The following is a 27,446-nucleotide window of genomic DNA, read 5'->3' on the forward strand; positions in this document are numbered from 1 at the left end:
GTGTATAATTCAGAGATATAAAATAAGGGGAACTACCTAATGCTGTTACTTGCTGCCTGAAAAAAGAGGATTTCTTTTACCACAGGAGTAGTCCAAAAGTATAATCAGTTAAAAGTGTTGCCTTAAAGTAAATAATTCTACCTTTATGCATGATGATTGATTTATTAATATTAGGTGGGGTTTTTTTTCATACATTTTATAGAGTCAACTCTAAAATGTTCCAATATTTGTGTAATGCACAAAAAGTTTACAAATTCAGTCCTTGAACAGTTTAATGGTTGTGTAATATAAATCTTGAAGTGTAACATGCTGCACAAAGGTTTGGAAGACAAACCAAAAAGCCTGACGTTTCACCTGTAAGCATATTATATATATATATATATACGCTGTATATATGGCCTCTATAGTTTTGATTTTTCATTAGCCTATAGTATTTCCACTAGGCCTTGATGCTGCTTCATGTACTTGAAGTACATAAATCTCTTTTTCCAAGAGTGTCCTGGCCAAGACAGGAGGAAATTAATGATTATTATTATGAATGTTTAATGCTTATAGCCTACACTAAATATGTATGTTACAGTTTCTTACGATTGCTATGACTTTTTTTTTTCAATACTTTTAACAACTTCCTAAACTCTTAGTGCACAGGCACGCCTAAAACACACATTTGGTAAATGTCAAGTTGATAATTACACACTGTCCTGACACATTCTGTGAACACATCTGTAAATTTGGCTGTGATCAATTATTTTGCTCTCGGTTGAGCTTGTGTGTAAAAGAAGTCTAAGCATTTTAAAGTTGTCAGCTGGATGCATTTTGTGTCAAAGCAGTGAGAAAAATGTGTTAACTGTATAGCCTGCACAGATGTGCAAACTGTGTTAACAGTTTTGGAAAATTGCCTTGGAAAAAAAGTAGTCATAATAAAAAAACTACAAACAGGCTGCACATTTGCAAAACATTAAGTCAGTAAAATTTTGTTAATGTTTTTTTTTTTTTTTTTCCAAATGCACATGATGTCTTTTAAACAGCCTCTTACGTAGTTTTTTTGTTTGTTTATCTTTTGTTTTAAAAATACCGACAGACAACTTTCAACCATTCAACAGGAGCGCGCGCCTTTACTCGACCACGTGACCCAGTCCGGAAGTGGACTTTATAACAACAGTGGGGAGTGTTTGTGTCTGTACATGTCTGAAACAGAAACTGTCTGTGTGTTTGTGTTTGTCCGCTCGGTCTGAAACATTTACTTCATAAACTAAAATACATTTACAGTAAGTTGTTTTGTAGACATGACGGACATGTTGTCAAAAATAAAGAAGAGCGTGGGAGTGAAACAGAAGATGAATGTTTCTCAGAGCGACCTGAACTCGTTTGGATTAAGAGGTAAGAGATCAGTAACTTAACTAAGAGCTGTCTCCTTTTACTATGAACTGGGTTTTATTAGTAAATTACTGCTTTCTTTATAGCACCTTTACAAACATGTTTACAAAGTGACAAAGTAAAGGCAGGGACTCAGGAAAATAACATAATATATAAGCTTCATTACATGTCAATCAGAGATGAATCTGCACACTTCAAACTAAAGACATTTACAGATGAAGAATTAAAGTAGAAATAAACAGGTCTAACAATAAGGAACTTAAAGTGAAAGCAGTACATGTGAAGAAAATTAAATAAAAGCACTAAAACTCGTCAGTGACATTAATGATTTCAAACAAATCATCAATTTAGGAAGAATAAAAACAGACTTCAGGTTCAAACAGAAAGGTGTGTAGAAGATACATTAATAGGTAAGTATAAAGTAATAAAGCAGGTCATTTTAAACCACTGGTCTCCTCTCCCTGATCTGATGGACTGTGTGTCCTCTCAGGTATCCAGCTCAGGTCCTACCAGCTGGACGGGGTGCAGTGGTTCACTCAGAGTCTGGACACCCAGCAGGGATGCATCTTGGGAGACGAGATGGGTCTGGGAAAAACCTGCCAGGTGAGTTATGAATGTATTAAAGGCTCGACCTAAAGATGCAGAGATGCACAGAGGCACCTCTGTTAACAGCCAGCTGCACAATGTCGACGCATACATGAAAGTGACATACTTTTTTTTTTTTTTAACTCCAGAACAGAAAACACACACACACACACACACACACACTAGTAATACACATTAGTAGTAGATGAACTGGGCTTATTTTAATATAATATTATTTTTTTGATATAAACTGTGGTGTCTTACCCCTTATCTCTTTTGAAAATATATCTTTAATATATCTTTGCTCTGTTCTTCATCTGTTCATTTTTCATCATAGCACAGATTTTGCTGATACAAAGGCACTTTTGCGTAATAAAATATTATTGTAGGCTATTGCTAGCAGGTCATAATTGTGGCAATAAATCCTGCTGGTGTGAAACCTGCCATGTACTTGGACTGCACAATAAATCTCAGTGGCATCGTGATCCCAGTGTGAACTTTCACACTCAAAACATCCGGAAGGTCTGAAATCATCTCAATAAGCATTGTGTAAAACATGCAGCACAGCAGATAGATATCCAAACCAGTTATAGATCAAACAACATGCACTCATTAATATTTGTATACTTAGTACATAATAACTAAAATTATAATTCAAGAATGTATTGATCCGAAATGTTTTATTGCCTGAGCTCAGCTAATGATAGAATCACAACATCCTGATAGTCACAGCTGACTGTGGTGACCAAATCTTTTCAAAACGTCTCAAAATAAAGAAGGAACTCAGGACTTCAGATTGGACATCATGTCTTTTTGTCCCTTCAGACGATTTCTCTGCTGGTGTTCATGTCGGGAGCTCTCGGAGAGAACGGTCCGTTTCTGGTTCTGAGTCCGCTCTCCGTCATGGAGAACTGGAGGAAGGAGCTGGAATGGTACGATCAGTGTTTACTGTATATGATCTAAAACGATAGGTATGACTTTGTTCTGCAAAGACTTGATGCACAAATGATCTGATCTTTTGTTTTTCCAGCTTCGCGCCGTGTCTGACCGTGCTGTGCTACAAGGGAGACAAAGAGACTCGAGCCGAGATTCAGAGGCAAACAGACACAAACCACTTCAATGTTCTGCTCACAACATACGAGGTCTGAGACCGCTGAGTTAAAAAACAAAATGACCTCAGGTGTCATCTTTGTCATAACTTACGTTTCATTTGTACCATTACAGCTGTGTCTCAAAGATGCTTCATTCCTGAGACGGTGAGTGTGAACTTTGATTGAATCTCTTGGTGAGTGAAGGATGTCAGCGTGTCCAAAATGTTGTGTCCAGACATCAGCAGCCTCTTCTGCTTGGGTTGCACAAAAATGTAGATCCATCATCTTTACCTCCAGATAACTGTGATGTGAAGTAGATCAGGACTGCAGTGCTTCTCCTGTTGTTGCGGGATGTGTTCTGTAGCAGCGGCTCTGGGATACTTTGATTAGACCTCCTCATTATGAGACACTTAAAATCCAATCTGACTGAAATTCGTCTGTAGAAATCTCAATGCATTTCAAACAATCTTAAAATATGCAAACATACACGTGTGTTTTAACATCCAGAGTTTCTGGAATCACTGGATACGATCTTTGTCATGTCGCTAAAATAAATATAGGCTGTCAGCCTGAATGCCCTGTATTAAAATATTAGCAGAACTTCAAAATAAATGAGGGTTAGTTGTCTTATTATTGGAAATTAAAGGACACTAAGGGGTGTCAATGGGCACAAATTTATTTAAACGTGTTTTTATTGATGTATGATCTCTTCAAATGAGGGTCCTTGTGTTTGCGTCACCTCAGAATAATCTCTGTACACCAAAAAAAGAATCAGGCCCGAGCTGGCCTTTTGTACAGTAGCCTAGAAAGGACATCCCAACATGACACGTTTCTGATCCTCTGTGGACTCTTCCAAACAGTGAGATGGGGAAGGGTACAAATGAAGGGGTTTCAGTTGATTGTAATCTGTCGCCGCATGTTTAGATGTCCCTCTGTTCTACTCTTCTTTGAGCTCAGAACTGAATTGATTTGTGATTGACAAGAAGTGGACCAATAATAAGAGATGAGAAGAGTTTTCAAACAGGAATGTATTGTTTCCATGTTGTCAGTTAGCCTTTGCTCTGCTCCTCAGGTGGAAGTGGAAAGTTCTCGTAGTGGATGAAGCGCACAGACTGAAGAATCTAAATTCATTGCTGCACAAAACTTTGACACAGGTACTGAGCGGCAGCTCGCTGTCCGATGTGTGTTCTTTCATCCTGATCCCATCATAAGCTTCGTCTCTGAATTCTATGTTTTTGGTGTAGTTCTCAGTTGGATTCAGAGTCCTGCTGACGGGGACCCCGATCCAGAACAACCTGCAGGAGCTCTACTCCCTGCTGAGCTTCATTCAGCCCAACGTCTTCTCAGCTGATGAGGCCGAAGACTTTGTCAGCGCTTATTCCGATGTGCAGAATCAGCCTGCTCTCGGTACGACAGATATGGTTTTGTTATTCTCATGCTAGTCATTTAGTGTTTATCCAAGCAGACAGTGTTATAATATGTTCTTTAAACCTGCAGGAAGAACCAATGTAACTGTTAAAACACCTGCACACCTTATCCTTTATCCTGTGCTTCTGATTTCAGCCTCTGAGCTGCAAAGGATCCTGGAGCCCTTCCTGCTCCGCAGAGTGAAGTCAGAAGTTGCTGTGGATCTGCCAAAGAAGACTGAGCTGCTGATGTACCACGGCATGTCAGCTCTGCAGAAGAAATACTACAAAGCCATTCTGATGAAGGATCTGGGTGAGACATGTGATGACCCTGTGGGAAGAGAGAATAACATCATGTTTCAGTCTCGCTTTTCAATTCTCTCCAAGCAATTGAATTGAAAGTTTTTACATTTTTGAACAAAAAGTCCCTCTGTCTGAGTATAGTATGTTTCATGAGCTGTTCATTCTGAACACTTATCGAGAATTTAAGGAGGACTGCTCCTGAAGTCATGCTGAGCTGAGTTTTTTTCCCCGCACAGCAGAGCCAGTGAACATACAGGAGCAGCTGTTTAATTATGCACTGAGATCATTGTGTGCAGACAGTCTGTGGTCGTGCACCGTTTACAGGATACAAATTGAATCATCCCCTCCCATTGGCTCATGCTGAATTCTTTGTTTTGTTTTCTACTTGGTGGTTGGCAGGAGAAACGTCATATAAAGTCAGAGGGACGTGGAGTGTAACAAGGTGTTCCCATGATATAATCTGCCATCAACCTCAGAAGATTTTTTGAAAAAACTGAGACTGGCTGATTTTCTCCCTGGTCCGATTCACTTCCAGTAAGGAAAGTGTTAAACCGACATTTCCCTGCGTACTATGATTATCCTTAAATGATGTGCATTTTAATGGAAAATCACATTTTTTGTCCATCCTTGAAGCTGACTTTACAGTGGACAGACAAACTGCTCCATACAGCAGAGTCATTGTGCAGACCTGCAGCGTGCATACTTTACTTTTTGAGAAGGATTTACTATCAGACAAATATTTTAATTAACGTTTTTTGTTCTCAAAGTCAGGGAAAGATTTAACTTTGAAGCTCACATTAGAGACTTCATCGATATTAAGCATCAACCAGGACTGTATTGTGTTGCTAAATATCCTTTGTACATGGCAACACTGTTGTTTTTCTTCAGAGGTTTTTGAAAATCTTCAGGGCAACAAGAACCGACTGCTGAACATCTTGATGAACCTGAGGAAGTGTGTGGACCATCCGTACCTGTTCGATGGTGAGACAGCCAATAAATAATAAAATAAATACCTCTAAATAGAGACACATGTGTTATACTTAATTGTTTTTCTAGGAGTGGAACCAGAACCATTTGAGATGGGGGAGCATCTTGTTGAAGCGAGTGGGAAACTCTGTCTTCTCGACAGCATGCTGGCATATCTCCACAAAGGGTAAGTCAGAGCACCTGCATTTTAGCGCCACCTGGTGGCCGTTTGCTGAAAACAATATCCTGCTCTCTTGGAAGTCACAGTGTCTTGTATTTCTCGTCTTTCCCTGTTTGTGGTCGAAGAGGCCATCGGGTGCTGCTGTTCTCTCAGATGACCAGGATGTTGGACATATTGCAGGACTACATGGAGTACAAAGGTGAATGAAGGGGGATGCATCAGCGCACGACACTGTCTGACCTTGTGATGAGTCAGAGCCTGTTACACTTTTTGTCCTTTTAAAACATCCAGAAGAATCGTTACCGCCCTTCTTTTTATGTATTGCTAATCTTTCAAAACAAATTATATAATATGTCTTGTCTTCTTAGAAACAGCTAAATTCAAAGATTGTATTTATTGTTTTCATTTTTCATTTAAAAAAAAAAAGGTGCTTATGTTGCTTTTTCTCTTCAGACTACAGCTACGAGCGTCTGGATGGATCTGTTCGAGGGGAAGAAAGAAATCTAGCAGTGAAGAACTTCAGCAGCAAAGATATCTTTGTCTTCCTTCTCAGCACTAAAGCAGGTGACTGAAACCTTCAATGCTCAGTTACATCCGCTTCAGTCGAGGACTAAAATAGAGATTAATAGCTTTACATTTAATTCATTTAAGATTCATACTATTATGATTAAATATGATTGGCTTTTTTTAATTGGCAGTTTTTGATTGGGCACAAAAAGGTTGTTTTAATGTATTTTGTTTCAAACTTTATTTTGCTAATTTTTCCAAAACATCTTGTGTGATGTCATTTCTATGCTTGCATTAATAGACACAGACACTGATAAGGCATTTTTGCATATTTTGTTGATGCTAAGTGTTTTAGTTGCACAAATTAAGCTTTTGCATGTTTAGTTATGAGCTGAATCCTCTGAACAGCGTTGTAACAAGCTTGGAGATTACAAAGTACATTTCTAAAAAGCCAGCAGTTTCTGACACTTACTGTACAAGCTTTTGATTTGATCTAAATCTACAGCCTGGTTTAAAGCAGAAACTGAGAGAGGAAAGTGAGCTGATTGCACACAGATAAAGGTGTGGCAGGATGACACACATACGTCTAACTTTCATGCACAGTGAAAGAAAAAAAAGAAAGAAAGAAAGCTGGTTTCCTGTCAGATTTTCACTCTCTGAGTATTACTGTCATAAATATGAGAGTTAAGGCTCTGACACAAATTAAGCAGCTCATCAGCCATCGGTCATACAAGGTGATCGTCTTCCTAGTTTTTGCTGCGTGTCCGGCTCCATCGCTACACGTCGGCCCTCGTTTGGCTTTTTACAGCCGAGTCGTGTGGAGATAATAAGCACACACACATGAAGCAGTTTTCTAAAAGTGTCCTTTCATTGCAGGTGGGGTTGGTTTGAACCTGACAGCTGCTGACACGGTCATCTTTATGGACAGTGACTTCAACCCTCAGAATGACCTGCAGGCTGCTGCACGCTGCCACCGCATCGGGCAGAAAAGGTGACGTGTGTTAGTATTCACTTCAGTATCCTCCACTGATATGTGACTGAAGAGCTTAACTGCCTTCATGAAGATGTTTGATGTGCAGTAAAGTGTGAAAGGTGAAATAATGACACAAAGTATGTCATAAAAGTACAAAAATATGAGACGATGTTCTCGACGTATATTTTTCAGTATTTTGGCTGACTACATTTTTAACCGTATTTATTTCAGTGACAGAGAAATGCAGGAGGAAGAAGGCTTGTGCACAGAGCATCTTGGTTAATCCTCAGTCATAAGAGCATGCACCGATGCATTAAGCTTCAGTTGTGCTTCAGGAACCTCTGCCGGAGGATCTCATGCTGTGGACTGACTCGTATGTGAGCAGGAGGATGAATAATCTTAAAAGTTAGCAGAGGAGATTGTAGGGCCGTCGGTCCTCGTTGGAACAACAGCGAGTGGTCGTCGCCCGAGGTTTTTTGTCCTGCTTTTTGCAACCTGTCGGCCCCCGTCTGCCTTTTTTCGGCCGATTTTTCACGTTGAGTCGGTTGGTGAGAGGAATCCCTCTGATTGGCTGTTCGGATGTTTTCTGTAACTATCCAGCTCTCGAGACAGGTTCGGGAAATCCCCCAGAACATGCTGCTGTAGTATCAATGATTTCATCCGTTAGTGCGGTTCTTATTTGTTGCCTTGGCCTCTTCTTTTCTTTTTCCTTTAAAAGACCAAGGGTGGAAAACGGCAGTGAAAAGTAAATTGGTCCCTGTGAGAATCAAAACCATCATAATTTCCCTTTTTTTAACCGTAAGAACCTTTTTAATATGGCCGACTGTGATTTGTTACAGGCCCGTGAAGGTGATCCGCCTGCTTGCTCGAGACACGGTGGAGGAGATCATGTACTCTCGTGCTGTTTCCAAGCTGCACCTCACAAACACTGTGATCGAAGAGGGGCGCTTCTCTCTGTTGGACCAAGCTCAGTCAGCTGCTGCAGGGATGCAGGTTTGTGAAAACACAAAGATGGGGAAAGAAAACCCTCCGGTTTTGTTTTTTTATTTCTTCATAACATGTTTTTTTTTTAATCTGTCCTCTACAGCTGAGTGAGATCTTGAAGTTTGGGATTGACAAGCTTCTGTCTTCAGAAGAGAGCTCGGTGCAGAATGTGAAACTAGAGAAGATACTCGGCCCGACCTGTGACGGTCAGTGGGTTGATGATGTCGATGTTAACTCTCTCAGAGAAGAGGAGGAAGAAGAGGAAGAGAACGACTCTGAGTCTGAGGGGCAGAGTGAGTGCAATAATAATGTGCTGTGTTTTTTTTTAAATTAACCTCGCCCAGTATTTATAGAATGACATTAATCATCTCGTGTGTCCCCCTCCTTCAGCTCACATGTATTATTTTGAGGGCAGAGACTACAGTAAGGACCCGAGCTCTGACGACCAGAAGAGCTTCGAGCGTTTGTTGGAGGAGCAGCTGGCGGAGTTTCAGGGAGCTGCAGGAGAGGGACGAGCTCTGAGACACAAAGCTGGAGTAAGACTCTGCTGTCTGCTTAATTCTCCACTTTGTCAAATGACACAACATCAAATCTGTTTGTAAAAAGCCCAGGATCAAAAGGCTGCACTTGACATAGTATGTTGTGGAGGGTTATGCTAAAGAGGCTTTAGGGTCAATTTGCCTTTACGTAAACATCTGCTTCACATAGTCTCACACCGTCGTTGGTTTTGTTTCTTCAGTTTGTTCAGAGACGTGCTGAGCAAAAAAAACAAAAAACCTGTATTTTCTGTGAAAGGATGGAAGCAATTACGGATAATGATTTGTGTGAAAATAATTAGTAAAGAAAGCAGTCAGGATTTCATTTACTTTTTTATTCGTAAGAAGTTCCTTTTCTCCTGGTTGAGTTAATGTTGTAACTTTCAATCTACAAGGAGTTTGTTTCCCTTTTATTTCAAAATAAAAGCAGGGTCATATTTAAACAGGAAGTAAAGCACTCTTAGCTTTAGACAGTACAATACTTCAAAATAAAAGCTTAGCGAAGATTATTTGAAATTCAACATGATGTAATCGCAAATCAATTAAACTGTTTTATTTTCCTCTCTGTGGGTTTGCAGACTTCCCTGTCTGCAGCTCTTGGGATTCCGACGAGGAAGAGGAAACCTCTCACTGAGGCCGAGCTGGAGCTGCGACGCCAGAAGAGAGAGGCGGCTGCGGCCAAGAGAGCCAAACTGGAGGAGGATGCGAGGAGGAGGCAACAAGAGCAGAAACACAAGAAAAAGTAAAGATCGATAAACTTAGTAATGCTTTTTGAGCTTTCAGTATTCAGACTTGTTTTCCTTTTTATTTGCACGCTTCATTTCACTATCCTGCAGAATGGCTTGGTGGGAGTCATGCGGCTACAGATCACGCTGCCTGCCGTCCGCTGACAGTGAAGAGGACGAAGAAGAAGAGGACGAGGAGGAGGAGGAGGACGGCAGCGTTTGTTTCACAGACTCTGACAGCACGGCTATTCAGTACGTTTTGGGGGATGTTACTCATCCTCACACCGCAGAGGGAAATGCCATCATTGTCCACTGTGTTGGTATGTTACCTATTTACCATGACATATGTCTTTTATGGTGCACTGACTAAATGCAATACAAGGCCTGTGTGAGCACAGTGTTTCCTGCATTGATCAAAGCAGTGTTTTGTTGAGTAGATGACTCAGGACGTTGGGGAAGAGGAGGTCTCTTTACGGCTCTGGAGGTGAGATCAGATGAACCACGGAAGCAGTATGAGCTGGCTGGAAAGATGAAGGGTGACGCTAAAAATATTTGCAGATAAATAATCATGCAACATTTTTTACTAATAGCGACTGGTTGAGAATGACGTTTGTACATGTTATTGTTTACTTCAGATTTGGAGCTCGGGAACGTGCTGCTTTTCCCGATAGACGACAAGCAGTCGAGATCAGGCGGCCAGGATCAAGTAGGTTTTGTTGAAGAGAAAACTTACACCTCATTCCTGGAAATGAACACTTCTTATTGGCATTATTGATGATAAAATCAAACTGTGTGTGTGGGGTTTGTGGTGACAGAGCAGATAAGAGTGTGACTGATTACATGATGCCTGTTTCGCAATCTCTTTCCTGCCACTCCAGTTGGCCCTGATAGTGGCACAGCAGAGAGACCGAGCCAACAACCTGTCTGGGATCCTTCTCACTGCTCTCGACGAAGGCCTGAAGAAGATTTACACAGCAGCAAAAAGACACAAAGGTAAAGTCAAGCAATGAAAATTCAATCAATTAAAAACCTTGCGACCTTGTTATTATGTAGTAAACTGGAAAAATCAAGACAACTTTGGAGTTAAATCATCATTTCATTCTGCAATATTTATAGTTTATACTTCTGCAATAGTTTACATTTCGTACTGTGCAAATATTTATTTTGTATTCAGTATCCATTAATAATTTATTATGCTGCTGCCTGTAAACAAATCCTACCATACATAACCCATTTTACCTTAATAAGACTTTTTTTGACATTCTTCCTCTGTTGTCTTTCTTTTTAGCTGTGTGCACTTTAAGGTGAAGCCAAATAATTACGTTGTACAATTGCATCATGAGAATAAAGGCTTTCTGTTCTATCCGTGCAAAGACGATCACCTCAATTGTAGATAATTAATGCTGTGTTTGATCACTGTTTGACCTGATTGACAAGATTCAAAGAACGTACTGTGTGTTCACTCTGGTTGTGTCATGTTGTGTGCATAGACATGTACTTGCAAACTGTAAACAATTACTGCAGAACAATATATGAGAAGACTTGTGTTTTTTACCACAGGTCATTATGCACAACAGGTGAACTGATTTGAATACCTGAAACTTCAGAATACTTGCTGGTTTCTGTCTTTTCCCCCCCATGCACTGCTCTCCTGGAAAAAAAGAAAAAAATCCTGACACTCCCAGGAGAGGTGGATGTGTGAAATGTCGATGTCGCCTTAATGCACATTTTCTCCTTTTTAAATGTTTTGTACAAGTGTGAACAAGGCATAAAACTGAAGACTCCTTCTCCTCATGCACGCCCCATCAATACATTCCCCACTTAATTATGTGTGAAAAACTCCACCTTAAATTTAGAACCTGAAATGTCCTGAATTTGCCTCGAAAAAATGTGTGAAAAGAGCTCCAGTTTCAGCCTTGTGAACTAAACATTATAGGTGTGTGTGCACTATGGCCCTCATTCACTGCAGCTGCAGATAAAATAGAAAAATAACACAAAACCTCATTGACGCTTTCCCTGAATCGTCTCTTTTTTTTTTTTTCCAACCAAGCGAGCGTTCACCTTCCTCGAATCGGTCATTCCACCAGAGGTTTCAACTGGTACGGCACAGAGAGACTCATCAGGAAGCACCTGGCTGCCAGAGGCGTCTCCACGTTCATGTATCCTTTAAGCCATCGTGTTTTTAGGGGGGTAAACGGTGCTAGATGAGGAGTGAAACACTTGATATTGTGTAAATATATTTGTTATAGGGCAGTTAAATGTTTCCTTCTTTGACAATGTTCTTGTACAATATTTTGAGATTTAATGACAAACATGTTTAAAAAGTTTTGAGCAATATATACTCAAAAAAACTAATCACTTTTCATTTTGTGATGTTTCTCACTGAACTTAATGTTTCAGATCATCCCTGCATGGTGTTTGGATTTTTGGATTTGGAAAATCTTTATTAACCCCGAGGGGCAATTTGGTTTGCAGCAGAGGGCCATAAATCCATAAAAACAGCACAATGACATAAAAACATAACTATCAAAGATGAGTACCATGGAAATCATCATGATGGACGTGAGTGAGATGAGGGACACAAACACCAGCAGGACATCGTAAAAGAGTACAGGCAACAATGCTGAAGGGATAAATGTCCTCAGGTATCTGTTAGTCAACCTCCCTGTCCTACACTCTGCATGCATGGGATGCTGAGGGTCTTCCAAGATGGCCTTTGCCCTCTGAGTGGCTCTTACTTGAAAAATATGTCAAGTCAACGCCAACAAGTTTTCAGCAAAGTTCAGCAACAGATCGTCACTAAAGTCCAAATGGACTCAATAAAAGATGAATAAAAGATTTTCAGAAGAGATTTTGTCAACATTAAAACTCCTCAGCTTTCTCCAGAAGAACGGAGAAGTGTCGGAGAGAGAGAGAGTGGGTGACGTACGCAAAAGAAGCCATAGGACAGAATCGAACCTGGGCGGACTGCATCCTCCGTACGTCTGGCCATGACCAAATCACTTGGACGTCTGCGCCACTTAGCCGTGATCTTTTCACCTCTTTAAGTCATTGCAGTAGCAACTAGACTTCCAAAGAAGGATTGCACAGCAGTGGATAGAAGAGAACAGTAATCTTTGTATGCTTTTCCCCTTACGTGCTCAACGTTCATGAATTCACTGTACCAATGAAATATATACAAGGAACATTGAAGAGAGAATATTGCATAGCAAAATAATTGATTAGAACCAGAAGACATTATTGCACTGGTAGAAAATTCTAATCCATCAGTACAGTAGCGTACCCTACACAGTGGTAAGTTCAGGGGAAACATGGAGAAGAATAGGCAAGAACAGGAGGACCTTTTAAAAAGAGCTTTTTATCAATCAGTCCAAAAGTTTGTTGTCATTTTCTCTGAACTCGACTGACAGATATTATCACAGCAGAACAGCAAAGAACAAAGCTTCACCTCAGTCGTCCACCTCAGCGTCCTCTCCTAAACCACGGCAACTCAACTCTGACGGTCAGACTGATGAGTCGGACGCACTAACCCCGGGACCCTCGGCCCCCGTGCAGAGCCCCGGCCCTGCTGAGCTCCCCAGCTTCATGAGTGGGGTCCGAGTGTTTTTCTACAACCTGCCGGCATCAGAGAGGAAGACGCTCGCTCGTTACCTCGTCACATATCCTTTCAGCCTGGGCGTTTCCATCACTGTGACGTTCGACTGTAATTATCTCGTGATGTGCACACCTTTTATGTCGGAGCATGCCTCTTTAATTGGAAGAGGTGTTGTCTTTCCGTGCACGGCAATTATCTCCTGTGTGGGAGTGTGTCGAAATGGGTCTGAAAAAAAGTGTGTTGATCCTTAGCTGCAGTGCACGTATGATGGAGATGAAGAGGAGGTCATGAGTCCAGAGGTCACTCACATAGTGGCAGAGGTGGAGAGCAGCATCCACACACAGGTTTGTCTAAATCTCACCCATGCTCAGTTTGCTTTTCATTCTCAGAGGTAAGGAATCGTAATAAGTTAACATCCCTCAGGAGAACGGATTGATTCATTTTCAATATTTACATTTAAATGCTTTATATTGCTGTCAGGTGTGTCGATGTCAGATGAAGAGATAAACATGCATGCTGCAGAAACGGCTTTTTTTTCTTTGCATAGATTTTTGAGAGATACATGTCTGACTTTTAAAAGACAGCAAGATTATTATTTTCATTACTGTATAAGAAGACGTACACATGCATGAGACAAATAAAGCAAAAAGATAAGAGGGACTACTTTGTTTACAAGGGGCCAAAATAGACAGACTGCACCGAGTTTCCTTTTTTAAGACTTCTGTAATAGTTGGCATTAAAATGCATAAATTATCAAAGTGGAAATACCTTCACATTCAGTCATCACTTACTTTTTTTTTTCTTTTTTTTTTTACAATAAGCATAAAACAAAAATCAAGTTTTCCCCCTTTTGATTAGTCTGATGTTTTCTCTGTGAACCAGGAGCTCCAGGATCTGCAGTGTCAGTACTCTCAGGCTGTCGCGGTGCAGAGAGTCTGGCTGGAGTCCTGCTTCTCCAAACAACGCAAAGTCAACACGGAACCTTTCTTACATCCGCTTAGATAACACTGCCTACCATTGTCTTCCAATAATTAAAAATGCATTTTCTGTAAAACGTGAATGCAATCTGCTTAAAAATGCACTAAATGTTCAATTGTTTAAATGTTTGGATTTTTTAAAAGAAAAAAAAATGAGTACAAATAAATGGACATGTTTCTTTCACTGTTGCCGTGTTGGAAGTTTGTTTGTGTCGAGGAAGCTGCAGCCCACACACACACACACACACACACGCACGCGCACACTTTATGTAAAAGGTGGAGTTTGAAAGAGGCGTGGCTGCAGTGTGTTGGGTTGAAGACATAATTAATGTAACGCGTCAGAGTTTCATTTGACTCTGCAGCAGACACGAGAACTACACGTTTATACTCACCTGGACGTCGTTTTACAGTTTATACCTTTTCAGTGTGTTTCCTCCCCATGTTAAACCTGAACGCGCACGAGGCCGAATCACCTGTGTACAAACAGCAGCGAAGGTGAGTGACTGTTTACTTACATAACCTGTTACCTGCTGTACGAGTGTTTGAGAACTAGGTCGTGGTAAACACTTGTTTAGGGGGGATTTTACTGCTCTTGAACAAATATAATAATAAATATAATAATATTGGTGTGAGGAAAATAAAACATACTTCCATTAAGACTCCGATTTGTTTATTATCGTGTTCTATGTATAGTGCACCCGAAGTGCACGAAACACATATTTCCTCGAGACTTCCTAAAGGGTCAAGAACAGTCGTTTTTGTCTTTGATGTTTATGTTTTATCGCCTGCAATGATGTTTGTATCAGTATGGTGGAATAAGTGTAAGGCCAAAGTAGAAGCAAACCAGCCTGAGGTCTGAAGCTCTCAGAGAAAGACCCAACACGTCCAAAGTGATCCAAGGACTCCTTCTCGTCCTTTGCACATTAATACATGTGTTCAGTGATTTGCGTGCTGCATTACTCTCTGTTTTGCCTTTCCATGTTTACCTTGCATATTTCCTGGTGTTGTCTGAAAGGTGATTATTATGGTATCACCTTGGGATTTAAAAGTTTGACTAACTCTCCCCTCATAGTGCTTATAAGCCTATTTGTGTTGAAACCTACTGAGATAGATTAAAAAAAATAAAAATATCCGGGGATATCCGCATCCTCAGTCATTTGATATTAAGATGTTTAAACGCCTTCATTCAACTACATCAAACATCGTTTACTCTCCTATATCTTGTCTCCAGTATTTTTACCAACGACTTGTGAAGACAGCTGTCAATGATATAAAAATAGTGATTTCTCACGAGTACACTACCCAATCGCTTTTTTTGATCTGTTTGGAAGTTTTGCGGCTTTATTTTCCATCTGAGTCTTTCTTTTTTTTCTTTAATGAGAGGAGTAAATTATTTATTCCCACGTGTGAGTGACATACAGCTTCCGAGTATCAAACACTTAGAGAAGAAATCCCCTGTGTGGGAGACACTCTGTCATGATCTCAATCTGCTCCAATGCAATTCAGATAAAGATGAGTGGGCTGATGTCAAATCTGTTACATCTCTCAAATTCTCACTGCTCTCTGTTGATTGGAGCATTATGAAGATGCTGCTATTTGACTTTTTGACTTTGACTATTTGACTTTAAAAAGAAAACAAAAAACCCAACACATCACCTGTCCTCCTCAGAGTTTAAGGAGCAGCTTTAAAACGACACACATGGACGTCAGGAGGAGGAGGTCCAGTGATGCTCCCCGCTTCAATCCACTCAGCGTCAGCACCAAATAGGTGAGCACTCACCACTGCACTATTATCTCATTTATTCTTGTACATATCAGTCTTACGTCGCGTGTTTATATTTTCAGTTGATTCAGTTATCATTTCATGTTTACATTGTACAGAGAGAGCACAGTCGACTGAAGTGAAATTCTCTTTTCACTTTTAAAAAGTTTCACCTCTGCCTCCCCCCAACAGAAATGCACCCACCACTATGAACTCATGACCACAAAAACAACATGCAACACAACTCTTCTGAAGGAACACAACAAAATAGTTTTACATCAATCATTTCTACCACATGCAAATCTTTTTTCAGTTTTTGTCAACCCACTTATTACAGGTCACAAACATACATGACTGTATATTTACGTCATTCACCTGCATCCAGTGCACCACACCACACCAACTGTTGACCTTTAAGAATAAACACGAGACACTTGAAAAGGACGAGCGCTCAGTGAAGAAACACTTCGTCCCAACGACGGCCCTTTGCTCTTCTGATACGAAAACACAACACACCCTAATTGCTTCTTACTTGCTACTACAACCAAAACAACACTGCCACCTTCAAAAGACCCAGGCTCCTTTTATGCAAGCTACAATGTTGATACTAGCTTCCCTGCCTACCCTACCACATGGACCATATTTAACCATGGTAACCATATTTACCATGTAGTTAATTAACATTTGCTCGATTTATTAATTGTTTTTTCCCTCTAACAGTCACGTCAGTAAGCTGAGCAGGACCCCGAATAGTCTGAACACACCTGAGGAGGACGATGAGACAATGAGTATGGAGGAGCGAGACGCCAGCGTCCTCCACAAGCTAGACTCAACCCTCCATCCAGATCACCCCACCTTCCCCGACGACTCCATGTTCAGCCGACACCGAGCTCAGGAGCATGCTCATCCTCCGCCCGGCCCAAGCTTCAACGTGTATCAGCCTCTCTGCAACCTGCCTGCAGGGTACAGCCAGCCCACGCCATTCCCCAGCCAGGCCAATAACTCCTGGCTCCATCCGAGCCTCGCCAGCAGCTGGTCGGGCTATCCGAACAGCCTCCAGTCCTGCCTGAGCCACAAAGATTTCTCCAGCTGCTCCGGGGAGAGCTGTCTGTCTGAGTGTAAATCAGTGTTACTCCCGAGTAGACACAGCTCGATGATGAGCAGCTTAGAGCAGCCGCTGTCTCTGTGCTCCAACCCGCCCTCAGCCAACCTGTATCACCACACGCTGCCGCCGTACTCCTGCTCGCCACAGGGAGCTGCATGCTGTGCTCAGTGTCCTGCAGACGAATTCAACAGGGGGCCTGTGGCCAGCAAACAACCCTGGCCTCCGTACCAGCAGGGTCACAGTCCATATTGTAAGTTCAATCATAAATAAAATTACTGTTGTGTTTCATTTCAGACCAAACAATTGTTTAGATAGAAACGATGATCATAATATCAAACACTTGAAACTGAAAGTAAAAATGTTTTTTTTACTTTAAAAAAAAAAGAAAAGAAAGTTTTACTTGTGGTTAGGACTTGTGCTGAGAAATACACATTAATGCAATACAATACTGCATGATACATTGTGTTTAGCTACGTTACAACATGATACACAACAATGTGATACATCTTACATGAAGTTTTTTTTATTAACACATCTTGGTCTGAAACTTTTATATATGAAAAAATGTGTTTTTGTTGACTATGAAGAAGAAAACGGACGAGACAGAAAATGAGATGAGCAGATATGTTTCTGCGTAAGTTTCCAGGTTTTGCTTTTAAATTGTGTTGTCGTGAATCGTTCAATCAACCTCTCATCAACTTAGAGGCATCATGTTCACACAGACAGCCTGCGCGGGTAGAACATGTGCCTAAAGGTAGTTTGATAAAAGATAGTTTCTACCTACCAGAGGATGGTTTGTTTTTTTACCCCCCCATTGTTAAACCAGATCGTTCAATATGCACCTATGTACGCATAATATATTGTCAATCCCTTAGGCAGAAGTTTAGCACAAACCATCCTGCTTCTTGTTTTATCTGCTCTCACTTCAAACTACCTGCCTGACAAACTCGAGCTGTTTTCACATTTACACTCCGGAACAATTTGAACTAATTTCAGGAGGCCGCCCTCTTTAATCCTCCTTATCTGGCTGCTCCCACATGCACACCACAGCGACATCCCATTAAGACAGAAGGGGGAGGTGGTTGTCTCCTGACGTAAGACATGACAAACACTAACAACACACGTTTATACAGATTCTGCTAAACGGCACTATAATTAAAACATTTGCCTTTTATGTCAGTGCTCTGTTTAGCTCTGTTTAACACAATATCAACAAACGCGTGGAGAAGAATGAACTACTGATCACGTGCACAGAGGCCGTACAGGTTGCATGCTTACAGACTAGCGTTGTGCATACATCGCTGGGAATTAATTAATTTGTGGTTAATTCTCCTGATTATATCATGCAACGTTCACATCAGCTCACTTGGACTTTCTGTGGATATATACCAGGGGACTGGCAGTAAAAAAAACTCTGGTTCATTCGGCTGTTGGTGTTCACAGGTGCAGCTCAGCCCATAAAACTTCAAGAATTATTTCGGAGTTTTGTGTAAGTGTGAACACACTATAACAGTAACTTACAAAAGGTATGCATGTGTTAAAACGTGTGCAAACTTGATACCACCTGCAAAAAATGTGCTGTCTGATCTCCTGACGGCACACAGTGAGGATTACATCTTCCATATGTGCAAAACAAGAAGCATCGTCCATTTAGTACATTTGCCTCAATGAATATGCAATATGGGGCGTTTCTGCCCGACTGTGCCTCAGAGGACACAACTCGCACCTTCTGCACAATGTTTGACAATTCATTCAACATAAGGAGGAAAGAAAAGAGAGGCCGTGTTTGATGCAGAGGATTTCATACAAGCCAAATGTCATTTTTGTTATATTTAGATTTAAATGTTTAAAGTTCATTTGCCTCTCACACTAATTCCTATTTTTTGCGCTTGCAGTCTTTCCTTCCAAACGCTCTGTGACATAAACCAGGAGAACACACAAAAGCCTGACTTAAATACCACCACCTCCACAAGGTTTACACCTGTTATCATTCAGGCCAATTTTCCCGCAAAACCCCACCAACGAAGGTGCAATGAATATGCAACTTAGTGCTCTTTAATTGGGATCTTAGTGAATCAGGCCCTGGGTTGTTTAAAGGTGCATCTCACCAGTAGAGTCATGTCTCGCATCTTTAAGTCCGACCCAGCCAAGCTGATATAAACTACAAGTAAAACTTCTTCCTTCCATGAACTGCACAGAAAAGAACGTCAGCAGCAGTAAATGACTGTTTTGTGTCACCATTCAACATGCTCTTTATTTTATCTTTGCTGCTGTAGACCCCGGTGACTACAGACTGCCTGGAGCTCGATACACACACATGTGAGATTTATTGAAATTCTGCAAAACTGAAATATTATTTTTGTTTGAGACGATGTTAAAAAAAACCAGATGTTTATGTCCTTCCAGTGGTTTCAAACCTCCCGCTGCAGAGAAGCAGCCTCAGGGCAGCATGCCGCTCTCCCTGGAGCAGAGTGAGTGTTTACCTGCACGTTATCCAGCAAACTGCACACTCAGTTTCCTTTTTTTTTGTAATGTATGTATCTGTTGCTCTTGAACACAGGGAGGGTCTTTGTCACTTATGAAGCTGACAGTGACAAGCATGTCAACGAGATTATCAACTTTGTTGCTCTGCTAAGACACAACGGCTTCGATACGCATGTAAGTTTATTACATGTCCAGTTTATTAAAGAATGAGATTATCTGCAAAGCTCAGGTTGACGAGGTCAACTTTATGGGTTTCTGTTTTTTAGGCGGTTCTGTTGCTTCAGCTCTATAGTTGAACAGTCAATGACTGTGCAATGAATTAGTACAATTAATGTTTCATTCCAAAATAATGAGAGTTTGACCCAACATGTTGGGAGGTTTTGTTAAACTCTGTGGTGTCTTCATTTGCTTCAGATTGATCTTTTCGAGCAGCAGTTCAGGAGTATCAGCAAGATAGACTTCATGGAGCGTTACCTCAGTGAGGTAAAAACAAATCAATCTTAGTGATCAAATTATTATGAGAGGTCTAGTAGCAGCACATAACTGAGGTATTTTGTTTATGATTCCCCTTCATTCAGAAAGAATACTTGATCATCATCATCATCAGCCCAAAGTACTACGAGACGGTGACCGCCTCACCTGTCGGTGTGGAGAACGACGAGAGGACCTTCAACACCGTCTACATCCACAAACAGGTTCAAACATTCAAATATAAGTTTTAACTTGGTTTCTCGTCTGGTGGGTCGGGATCCAATTTGTGCGTTGAAAAGAAAGCGTTTATCAAACGCGCGTCCTTGTTTCATCTGAGGGCCAATTGTTCCTCAAATAAATCTGATCGGTTGAATGATATCTGAAATGTTGGTCACCAGTTCCCATGAAGGAGTTGGTGATGGGTCCTGAGGCAGTTTTTTTAAAAATTTGTCATGATGATGCAATTGAACTTAATTCTGACACAGCGCAGGAAACGTGTGAGCTGCACAGAGAGATTTTATCTATCGGTCAATTTCCTTTCCTGCATCGAACCATTCCATGTCTGTCTTTGAGTATTCAAAGAAGTGTAAGTGGCATGTCCTAGTTTAGTTCTTTCTATAGACATAAATACACATTAATGATTACAAATACCATAAACTGAATGGGACACTTAACTCTAATTATCTTAACACACATAACGTTTGTCCAAAGAAACTTTTTTCTGAACTTGACACACGTGATTAAAACTGGTAAAATGTCTTGTTCCTTTGATGGGAATTTGAATTAGATTTTTTTTGATGATGTGTTTCAGATTTGACGCTCAGTTATAGAGAAAGCTGATTGTCTATATTTAGATGTAGGATGTGGTCTGTGCTTCTCACTATGTTCCTATGGTCTGTGTGTCTTGTGTTTGCATTTATGTTCATAGAGGATCTTTTCTTCCTCGTTTCTGAAAGCCTATTGAATAAATCACATTTTAAGTATGTGACAGTGATGCCAACAAAAAGGCATCAGTCCATTACTTCCGGATTTGTTTGTTCTGATTGTAGGTGGTGGAGTTATTAGTCACCCATTATGAGAACTGGGAGTTGGGTTATTGACTTGGGTTGATTTGGGGCTTCAATCTCCCCTGACATTTGTATCAGATTGGAGCTTTTTAACTTTCAATCATTCCCTCCAAATGATTCTTTCATTGTCTAAACTTGATATCTTGTATTAGGTAGCACAGCCTGAACTACATGAAGCCAAATAAACTCAAGATTAGAAATATGACAACATGTAACGTAAGGCATCAGCGCTAACATTATAAGAATATTAATGACATTTAAGATGGCAGAATACATCCAATGATGACTTTAATAACAAAAAAGTGCTGAGCAAGCCAAAAATATGAAAACAGAGAAGGAGGATAACATGTTGAGAAGAAAGAAATATGTCCAGTGTTAGTGCCTGCTATAAAAGAAAAAGAACCAGAGAAGGATTTTGTTATATTTTTGGCTTTATCATCAACACGCAACAACACCTCGGACTTTGCATTATTCGGATATGCATTTATTAGTTATAAATGTTTTGAAATAATAAGGATTTATTTTATTTAGGATTTATCTTTTCACCCACAGAGGGATTTAGCACTTGCCTTGCTTGTGTGCAACATTTTAATAGATCAAGATGCAAAGTTATGAGGTTTTAATCAAAATAAAACTTGCATGAATTTGTCGGCATTTTAATGACATTTTGATTTTGGTCTCGACATCTTGACATAATTCTTAATACTTTGACTTCATCCTTAAGATGCAAAATAGAAAAATCCTTCTTCTCCTCTGAACTCCTATGAACTTTGCACAAAACATTTCTGAAGAAATTTCAGCGAGAGTTGCAGCAGATGGTGCAATGAGATAATTTATCAGTATATTGAGCATTGTACAACAAGTAAACATGTGGCCAAGTTTAAATAGCATTTTTAGTTTTTGAGCCATTGCAAAAGCCCTCACATCACGTGTGATCTAGTCTGCATGTTAGTGAGAATCTTCAGTGTTTTCAGCATGCACTTTCACTACATGAGGCGATGACATCACAGGGGGGACAACGCAAACATTTTCCAAATTTGATCATAAAATTCTAAAAAAAAAAAAGTCATTATAAAACATGTTGATGCTTTCCTGAGGCCTGTTGATAAATTGGGTGAAGTTTGATTTAGTGAAATAAAAAAAATGTTTTGCAGTACCGATGACAGTAAAATGTTTACTGTCTTCACAGGCACACCGTTTAACTGATCTTAACAAAAGTGGACATGTAGGGTGTGAAGTATCTCACCAATGGCTGTACACATTTTAGTCTGATTTGAGAATAGCCTTGATGAGTCACAGTAGGTAATTAATTATGGGACAAACTTCAGAACACTTCTGGTTTTCCTCCGAGGAACACGCTGTTAGCGACTTGTTAGCATTGAAAGCATAACACGAAATATCTCCCCACATGGTGACGCTATGAGTATAATCTTTTAGTATGTTAAACATTTTACCACAAGGAAGCATATTACAACATTTTATTACTTGAGCTTTCAAAAGTGCATCTCATTGGGTTCCATCAATATAATTTACGGTTTGAAATATTCATATTAAATCACTGGACAGTCGTAGCATCACTGAAAGTAACAGTGCACATCTCCACAGCGAGCTCTAGCAGTTCCAGTTGGAACCATGTTTCTAACACAAACTGTATAGGAGGAGATAACAGCGTAAATAAATCAAAATATGCAGAGCTGCAGCTCTCACACTAAGCATGTTGACCTTTCTTTTCATCATATTAGTTCTGTTTTAGGGAAGCTGTTGCTCAGTGTTAGAGTTTGTTAAAGTGTATGAGTGTATTAGTTTATATTGATTAATTCTATGTTTTGTTTCTGTGTTTCTTTCAGCTCCAGAACGAGTTCATCCAGAACGGAAGCAAGAATTTCAGGTTCATTCCCATCGTGTTCCCCGGGGCCAAAAAGGTTAGAGCATCTCATCATTTCTGTTACTGTCTCTGCTAGTAAACACACACACACACACACACACACACACATACCATCATCAACAAAAACATGGTGTGGTGATCCAAGCCACTCACCTCAGCAGTCTCTGTGTTTTTACGACCGCAGTGTCATGTCCCTAACTGGCTCCAGAACACGCACGTGTACGCCTGGCCGCGTGATCGAGACGACATCCTGAGGAGACTGATGAGGGTGGAGAAGTACAACCCTCCGCCTGTCGGGGAACTACCAACCATCGTCTCCATCCCCATATAGACCCCGGAGCTCTGAGCCCCACACAAAGACCTGAACTGTTTGCTGGTCCATATCCAGGTGAACGCTGGAGCATTTGTATGATTTGTTACTTCCAGAGCGTGAGTTGTGACGTTTCTGGCGTTGTGTGAACTTCTCTCCTGAGTTGTGTTTGTTACATAATATAATGTTTGAAACGCATGTGACGCACAGAAAGAGCCGGTTTATGGATGAGATGTTTTTTTCTTTGCAGCTTCCTCAAAGTGCATCACACGGCATGTTTTAACCTCACTGCGGTCTGTTAACCAGCTATGATACCATGAGTCACTTTAATTGGTGCTACTCACATAACTCCTACAGCCCGTACCAGTTCTGCTTTTTAAAAACCAAACAGGACCAACGTCAAGGTCCTGCGTGTCGTAGTAAATGGAAACTATTTTATTATGGTTCACGTGTGCATGTGCTGTTTCATTAAATATTTGACAGATAAAATGAATACCCTGTTGTCTGGATATGTTCAGAGTTGACCAGCTGAGATCTCGTTTATCAAAAGTGAACACACAGATTTATCAAGTGCTCGCTGCAGTTTCTGTCTGATGCAAACAGCAGCCGCACTGGATGGAGTAACTGATGACCACTTCTTTTGATTTATAGAAAGTAAATGTTTTTCTTTTTCTGGTCCCTGAAAGTGGAAGAGGTTGAACAGGCAAAAGTTGTATAAATCACTTGAGGCACATCTGTGACAGCACGGATGTGTGACAACATGCCAACAAATGATTTAGAGGAAAAAGTTGCAGTTTAAAGTTTTTTTTTATCCTCCTTCAAGATTTCAACAAGTTAAAATAAATCAAATCAGTCTCTCCTGTTATTGGCTACTCCATGTGTAGGTTAACTTAACCTGCCACTCAGACACTTAAAAAGACCTTTTTTTAAATCTCAGGTTTGGCATTTTCACAGTTGCGTTCACTTTTACAGGATAAATCTCCAGAAAAGATCAGTTTACAAAGATCTTGTTTTCAATCTCTGGGTTTTTTTTATGCATCTTTGCTGAGAGGGTCATTAAAGTTAATACACTTCACTCACTTCTACCCAAAGTAATTATACGTCTTCTTTGTCATAAAGTTTAACATATATGCTCACCTGTGTTCAAAAACTGAAATACGCTTACGCTTGTCTTTGGATCAGAGGTTATTTCATGAGGTAATTTTCTCATGTAAAAAGCCAATGAATTCTGAATCTCAAAAGCAACCCATTTCATCATCCACAATATTGTGACACGTTAATGCCCCATTAGAACATCAACATGTTGTGTAACCATGATGAATTCAGTACATTTAAAGTTTTTCTTTTCTCAATTAAATGACAAATATCCATCTGCAGGACACTGATCATTGCTTCCACAGATAATCATGTTTAAGGTGAATTGTAAAAGGCAAAACACTGTCGTCTAACCCTTGGGAGCATAAATCAGTGTTTGTGAAGTGATCCTGAACACAGGTTAACCACAGACACGCAGAGACCTGTTTGTCTGCAGGGCAGCGAGACATTTTTCTTCTTGGGATCGAAGCCAGAGGAGCTGACGGTTATGTTTTTCTCTGAAGACACTTAAACACCACACATTACCTATTTTTGTTCTCTGTTCCTAAGAGATTCCTGAAATGTGGAGACATTGTGTCAGGTGCGCTGCTCCTGCTGCAGGAGGGTTTGTATCTGGGGGAGCTAAAGGTGTTCGACGACGATGCATCATGTTGTAGATGCTTTGACTAATGACTTCTCTGTGACCGAGGATATTCCAACCTATGTTTAATTCTTGTTTTATGTTACAAAGTTAAATGTAAGTGCTGCTGCCTGTCTTGACCGGGACACCTTAATCTGAAAGAGATTACAGCAGAGTTACAGTAGAGCGAGAGTCTCTGGTGGTTTATGTGGAAAATCTAAGGCAGGAAGTCGTATCGAGCTGACGCAGCTGCTTGCCTGCCGCGCAGCAGGGCTTCTTAAGAATCTGCAGGTTTTAGAGTGAAATGGGTCAACACAACCCGTTTGTGGTTAGAAAACAATCATGTGACACACTTAGAGAAAAAAAAACCCAAACGTGTGTGCAGAATAGGCAGAGGTGAAATAGGTCCAGCATTAATGCTGATTCAAACACTGAGACGTGGTTTAATGGGTTTATCTTCACGAGAGGTAACACTGCAGATGTTCATACAGACATCATAAAAAACAATCTGAATACAGTGTTCATATATTCATCCTTATAATGAAAAGTACATGAAATAATATTAATTTTAATAACATAACAAAAAGACAACATCTGTAATAAAAGTGGATTACAAAGTGACATTTGATGTAAATAACTCTTAAGAATTAGGTAACAGAAAAGAAATCAGTTCCATTTGACCGTATGTAAAAACATTGAAGTGCTATTTGTTCAAAGCTACAAAATACACTTAAAAAGCAGGAAGCGTTTCTCTTAATTTCCTTCAAGGAAAAAGTACTATAAAATAAGTTACAGTACAGTGAATCTGTCCACCCTTTGTTCCCATCTTCCAGCTTTTTGTAAGCACAGTCAACAGAACAGACAGGAGGACAGAGATGTGGTTTCCTGGTGAGATACGTCGTCCTGGGAGGGGGGAGGAGGGGGAGGGGATGTGGGTGATTGAGTTCTTAAAAGCCTCACAAACTTCTTGTGAAAAATGTGAAACCTTCTTATCTTCAACATGATCTGAGTGTCGCTCCGCCTGCGTCCGTGGTGGAAAGAACTTTGTACTTCATGAGCTCAGAATATTGGACAAATACTTCATGTTTAGTCACAAACACAGGGGAAAGCTCTCATACGTCGTCGGCCGGCAGAGGAGGTATGTTGAACCTTGGTCTTGTGAAAAAAGCCATCTTCTCTCTGCAGAACACGGAAAGATTAAACAGTTTTTCCAAAAACAAAATCTTTTTTTTTTTTTTTGTGCACAAGTTAGAAAATGAAGATGTTTCCTGTCTCGACTTCTGCATGAAAACAACCTCTCATTGGGAATACAAATGTATAGATTTATGCTTTTTTCCCCGGTTGATTTGAGGTCAGAATGAAAGTAAAATATGAAGCTTGTGATTAGGATCCCTCCTCTTCTCTTTAACAGAGATTCAGGAAATCAAACCCAAACCTGGAGCATCCTATGAGCATGTGCTGCATGCTCTACTGTCTCATTCAACTCTCACTGTAAGGCCTTCACACTCCCTGTAAAGACTTCTATACCAGCCTGGAATAAAAACAGGGACCTCCCTTTGTTTCGGATTTATGTCACTGTCATACTTTAAGTGTTTTAGTGGAGTAAGGTCCTTTACCTGCTTTCTATAAAGTATCTTGAGATAACACTTGCTATGAATTGACACTATACAAATAAAGATTTAACGATTGATTGATTCTTGCTGTGCTGACCATTCAAGCTGTTGCTGTGTTACGACATGTTGCTTTAATCCAACGGCTCTAAAGGTGATTCAAACAGACAGTTTACGTCACACAGGTACAAAATAAACTATGAAATAAAGGTATAGTGCTTGTTAGCATGATCTGTGGTAGTGAAAACACCAAAGTGTGTGACGAGGTGAGTTAAAGTGCCAGGATGCACACTCGCTGTGTTTGTTCAAGAACAGGGACTGTAAACAGAAACGTTTGTTTGTTTACAGGAAGCCTCTGCAGGGCTCTTCATCATTAACTATTCTCACCAAACGTTTTCAGCCTGAAGCACATTTTTACATGCTACAGTTTCTGACTCATTTTTTAAGCTGCCCAAGAGGACAAACTTTTCTTGACCAGTGGAGGTAAGTTACAGGTGTGTACCGCTGTCTTCACTGCAGATAAAAAAAGCGAACTAAATGTAAGGCCCGACACAGTGATGCTGGCTCACTTTGTGTTTCAGCTCTCTTACACTGGGGCTTTATCAGGAGCAGAGGTGGAACAGTGTGAAAGCTGGTCAGGAGTCACCTGAATGTCTGCACTGGCAGCGGCTCCTTCTGGCTCTGCCCCCTCATCTTCAGAACTTCTTTGGAGGCCTTCCTCAGCCTCCTCTCCGCCTCCTCCTCCTGACGCTGCTCCTGCTTGCTTTGACCGGCCTGCAGCAGCAATAAAACAAACAAACATTAAACCTCTGCTGTGTGAGGACGAGCTTCA

The 27,446-nt window shown here is 40.5% G+C and overlaps 3 protein-coding genes across 3 annotated transcripts in view; 2 read left to right on the forward strand and 1 right to left on the reverse strand.

Annotated features, from left to right (window-relative positions):
* The first annotated feature begins 1,208 nt into the window (after positions 1 to 1,208).
* On the forward strand, positions 1,209 to 14,393 carry chd1l (chromodomain helicase DNA binding protein 1-like). Its single transcript, XM_079350067.1, has 25 exons — positions 1,209 to 1,380; positions 1,868 to 1,980; positions 2,788 to 2,894; positions 2,993 to 3,104; positions 3,187 to 3,218; positions 4,126 to 4,207; positions 4,298 to 4,460; positions 4,617 to 4,772; positions 5,651 to 5,743; positions 5,819 to 5,915; positions 6,035 to 6,108; positions 6,363 to 6,473; positions 7,293 to 7,407; positions 8,229 to 8,382; positions 8,477 to 8,666; positions 8,764 to 8,909; positions 9,488 to 9,651; positions 9,746 to 9,954; positions 10,072 to 10,170; positions 10,270 to 10,340; positions 10,513 to 10,627; positions 11,685 to 11,793; positions 13,045 to 13,288; positions 13,487 to 13,573; positions 14,112 to 14,393. Exons 1-25 carry the CDS (start codon positions 1,287 to 1,289, stop codon positions 14,232 to 14,234), a joined length of 3,060 nt encoding a protein of 1,019 aa, XP_079206193.1. The 5' UTR covers positions 1,209 to 1,286; the 3' UTR covers positions 14,235 to 14,393.
* Positions 14,394 to 15,888: 1,495 nt separating this feature from the next.
* traf3ip2l (TRAF3 interacting protein 2-like) lies at positions 15,889 to 23,783 on the forward strand. Its single transcript, XM_079350069.1, has 9 exons — positions 15,889 to 15,974; positions 16,689 to 17,323; positions 19,350 to 19,392; positions 19,480 to 19,544; positions 19,634 to 19,731; positions 19,972 to 20,040; positions 20,136 to 20,252; positions 22,943 to 23,017; positions 23,165 to 23,783. Exons 1-9 carry the CDS (start codon positions 15,934 to 15,936, stop codon positions 23,309 to 23,311), a joined length of 1,290 nt encoding a protein of 429 aa, XP_079206195.1. The 5' UTR covers positions 15,889 to 15,933; the 3' UTR covers positions 23,312 to 23,783.
* A 1,658-nt stretch (positions 23,784 to 25,441) lies between these two features.
* wwc3 (WWC family member 3) overlaps positions 25,442 to 27,446 on the reverse strand; it is a 33,504-nt gene continuing 31,499 nt past the window's right edge. The window contains exons 22-23 of the mRNA XM_079351355.1: positions 27,261 to 27,388; positions 25,442 to 26,183 (exon numbers count right to left, since the gene is read on the reverse strand). Coding sequence (XP_079207481.1) covers positions 26,117 to 26,183; positions 27,261 to 27,388 — 195 coding nt within the window. The 3' untranslated portion in view covers positions 25,442 to 26,116. The remainder of the gene's footprint in view (positions 26,184 to 27,260; positions 27,389 to 27,446) is intronic.

This window comes from Symphodus melops (genome assembly GCF_947650265.1).
Source record: "Symphodus melops genome assembly, chromosome: 8".
Taxonomy (NCBI): domain Eukaryota; kingdom Metazoa; phylum Chordata; class Actinopteri; order Labriformes; family Labridae; genus Symphodus; species Symphodus melops.